Here is a 3,419-nt window from a genome sequence, read left to right as displayed (position 1 = left end):
AATAAACTTCCCTTTGTTAAAGCCATCCACTTGTGGTATTTCTGTTAGAGCAGCACTAGATGACTAAGACATCATCCTTCAGGACTAAGTTCAAATGTCACCTCCTCTGTAATGTCCCCTGAGGCAGCACATAGTCCCCAGAACTCTGCTCATACCTAGAGCACAGACCACACTATTGTCACTGTTTATTTACAGACTGCCCGCTCTACCCTCACCCTACTCAACACACGGTGCCTTGAGCAGGGGCTAGTGCTTGGCTCTGGTCCACCTTGAATGCCCAGTGCTAAGCCCAGCAACTGGCATTACAGGATGGAACTCAATTCAAAAGTATTGCATTAAATTTAAAACAAAAGCATGCTAACAAAGAGGCCTTCAGCTACATTGAAATAGGATTAAAAAAATATATATATCTGCCTTCCTAAAGGTTCCCAAATATTAGACCAGGCACTGCATTAGTGAAGTCATGAATTTGGTAACTAAATTTTCTGGTTCTGGGTAAGTCTGTCAAAAAACCCCATTGGTCAGAGGCGGCCATGGCTTCCCAATCCTCGCTTTATACTAGAAGGAGCCCCAAGGTCCAGACCTGCACCTGGGCCCCCCATGAATGTGAGGTCTGGCAGGTGTAGGTGTAGGTGTGTGTTGGGGGGCAGCTTTGCAGACAGCTCAGGGCCAAGTAAGTACCCCGCAAAGCCCTTCCTATCTCTTCCTGCCTGCCTTCCTCTCCTCCCTTGGCTGAAAGATTCTTTACAGAGCGAATCATACCTTGATAGCCCAGAGGCACAGGGCAAGAAGCACCCCTCCCTCTGCCTCATGGATCCTCCCCCAACTGGCTCCTGAGTGGCAAGGGAGACTGGCAAATGCCCCAGAGCCCAGTGCAGTCGACTCACAAGTCATGCAAGTTGCGCAGGGAGGAGGCTGGGGTGAAGACATCCAGGAGCCCAATGACCTGGGGAAAAGGTCACCAGTGAGAGCTGGACAGCCGATGCCCTCTCCGTACCCCTACCCTAGGGCCCCAGCCATACACAGGACCACCCACCCTTTCCTAATACACCACCTCTAGCAGGAGGTAAGTTCCCAGCCTTCTTGGGAGGGAACTTGCAACAAACAGTGATGAAGAGTTGGGCTGGGGAGAAGGGGAGGGGGACATTCCTACGTTCATTGCTCCCAAGTCTAATGTTCAGGACAAGAAGCAAAAATTCTCTCAACTCAAGCAGGGACCCACAAGTGGCAAAGGGTGTAAAGGAGGGGTGGGGAAGGAGTTTTCCAGCCAGCAGCCTCTCTGCCCTTGACCTTTGGTCTCCAGCCACTTCCATCCTTGGCTGCGACAGGGCTGGTCTGGAACCAGGGCAAGATCACCCCTGGCTGGAGGCCAAAGGGGAGGGGTTTACTGAAGAGGGAGGAGGCTAAAAATGTGCACAGTGTTTTAAAATCATGATTTTAACTGTTTGCCCTCCAATCTAGGTGTCCTGGAGCAGAAGTTGCTTGCTAGGTCCAGTGCTGGGTCACCGGTTTTCCTAGCCATTTCTGTCAGACGGGACAGTGTAATGGTTATGCACTCAGGCCTGGAGTCAGGATGCCAAGGATCAAATCAAGTAATTAGCCATATAACCTGTGAGCCTTTCTGTGCACCAGTTTCCCCATCTGTAAAATGGGGGAATATTACTTATCTTGGAGCGCTGGTGGTACAGTGGTTAAGAGTTCAGCAGCTAACCAAGAGGTCGGCAGTTCGAATCCACCAGCTGCTCCTTGGAAACTTTACAGGGCAGTTCTACTCTGTCCCATAGGGTGGCCATGAGTCGAAATCGACTTGACGGCAATGGGTTTGATTTTTATCATTATTATCTGGGTCATATGTGGAAGCAACAGGAGCCAGGAGTGCCGTCCCAGCTGGCCACCAGCTCTTCGGCCTAGAACAAATCACAAAGTTCCTCGGTGCCTGTTTCCTCATAACAGAGAGACAATACATTTGCACCGTGCAAAGCTCATTCTGCCCCATTGCCACAACTGCTCTTCACACCCTTTCTGGGAAGTGAGCAGGGCAGGTTCTGATGTTCCCATTGTCATAACGAGGTGAGGAAAAGAAAGTTACTAGCAGGGGTCGGTGGAGCAGGGAGGAGCTCTCTGTGCCCCCTCGGGCTGTCTCCATCACACACCCAGGGGGCGTCCCGGAAGCACCCCGCAGGCCCAGCCTACATTCTCATGTTGCATGTGTTTCAGCAGCAGCAGCTCCCGATATGCCCGCCTGGCGAGGAGCTCGGACTGGAAGGGCCGACTCAGCTTCTTGATGGCTACCTTCTCCCCTGACCGCTTGTCGATGGCAGAGCTGTAGGGGCACAGGCAGGTCAGCCGGCAGCACCCATTCCAGATCCACGTAGTACCCCCCAGGTGGCTCTGGGAGCCCGGAATTTCCTCCCTCCCAACCCCGTCATCCCTCTGGTGGGCTAGGTGGGGAAGGAGATGCTGCCAACCACCTGGAATGTGGGGGAGCAGAGGGAAGCACAATGAGGTGCGCTACACCACAGTCAGATGTGTTAGGGTGGACAAGGGCAGGTGCAGGGCAGGAACCTCACTCTCTCTGCAACTGGGCAAGTCACTTCCTCCTCTTTGGGCCTCAGTGTAGCTAACTCTAATTTGCCCAGAGACCAACACAGCCACCCAGTGAGAAAAGCGAGATGGCGCTATGTCACCTGTGCCACAGCCTGGGGCTTCTCCCTCATCCTCCACTCTGCGGTCCAGCCTCCCTCCTCCTGCAGGAAAAGTCCCTGGGAGGGCCTTCAAAGCCCACAGGGTGCTGGGCCCTGAGGGTCCTTAGTTAAGGTTGTGGGCGTGCAGCCCCGAGCGGCCAGCAGAGGTGGACACCCAAGGCTGGCCCGAAAGGGCACAGGGTGCAGCGGCCCAGGACCCAGCTTGTGCGGAGGCTCCCCCGCGTCCCAGTGCTTGGGCGCCCGCTCTCAGTTTGCCCCGACGGCCTAAGGCCCCCCCTGCGCCTCCCAGCGGCCGCGCAGGCCCGGGGGTCTCACCACACGGCTCCATAGGCCCCGGTGCCTATGTGCGTCGGGGACACGTAGGTCTTGGGCAGCTCCCAGGCGGTCCTGTTGACGTCCTGCTTGTAGAAGCCCTTTCTCCGGGTGAGGCTCATCCCGCGCACCCAATCTCGGAAGAGCCAGCGCGAAGGCTGCGTTCGCGGCGCGCCGGGCTCTCAGAGCCCGGGTCCCCACCCGCAGTCCCGCGCCGAGCCCGCCCCGCGCCGCCCGCTCCTCCCCCCGCGGGGGCGGGGACACTGGGCCCGCGACGAGTCCCACCTGCCGGCGCGCCTAGGTGCGCAGGGCGTCGGCACCTCTGGGCCTGCCGGTACAAACCTGCGCTGGGGAGGGCCATGTTTCCGTCCAGCTCTGACAGTGTATGGCCCCGAGGACAGA

The 3,419-nt window shown here is 56.6% G+C and overlaps 1 protein-coding gene across 1 annotated transcript in view; it reads right to left on the bottom strand.

The window, feature by feature from the left end:
• The window catches only part of MAPK13 (mitogen-activated protein kinase 13), a 9,504-nt gene extending 6,288 nt beyond the window's left edge, over positions 1-3,216 (bottom strand). Inside the window, exons 1-3 of the mRNA XM_004379402.2 lie at positions 3,021-3,216; positions 2,194-2,323; positions 888-946 (exon numbers count right to left, since the gene is read on the bottom strand). Coding sequence (XP_004379459.1) covers positions 888-946; positions 2,194-2,323; positions 3,021-3,139 — 308 coding nt within the window. The 5' untranslated portion in view covers positions 3,140-3,216. The remainder of the gene's footprint in view (positions 1-887; positions 947-2,193; positions 2,324-3,020) is intronic.
• Positions 3,217-3,419: the final 203 nt, after the last annotated feature.

This window comes from Trichechus manatus, unplaced genomic scaffold, assembly GCF_000243295.1.
Source record: "Trichechus manatus latirostris isolate Lorelei unplaced genomic scaffold, TriManLat1.0 scaffold00065, whole genome shotgun sequence".
Taxonomy (NCBI): Eukaryota; Metazoa; Chordata; class Mammalia; order Sirenia; family Trichechidae; genus Trichechus; species Trichechus manatus.
The sequence above is the reverse complement of the archived record's forward strand: the minus strand, read 5'-3'. Positions and strand labels throughout refer to the sequence as shown.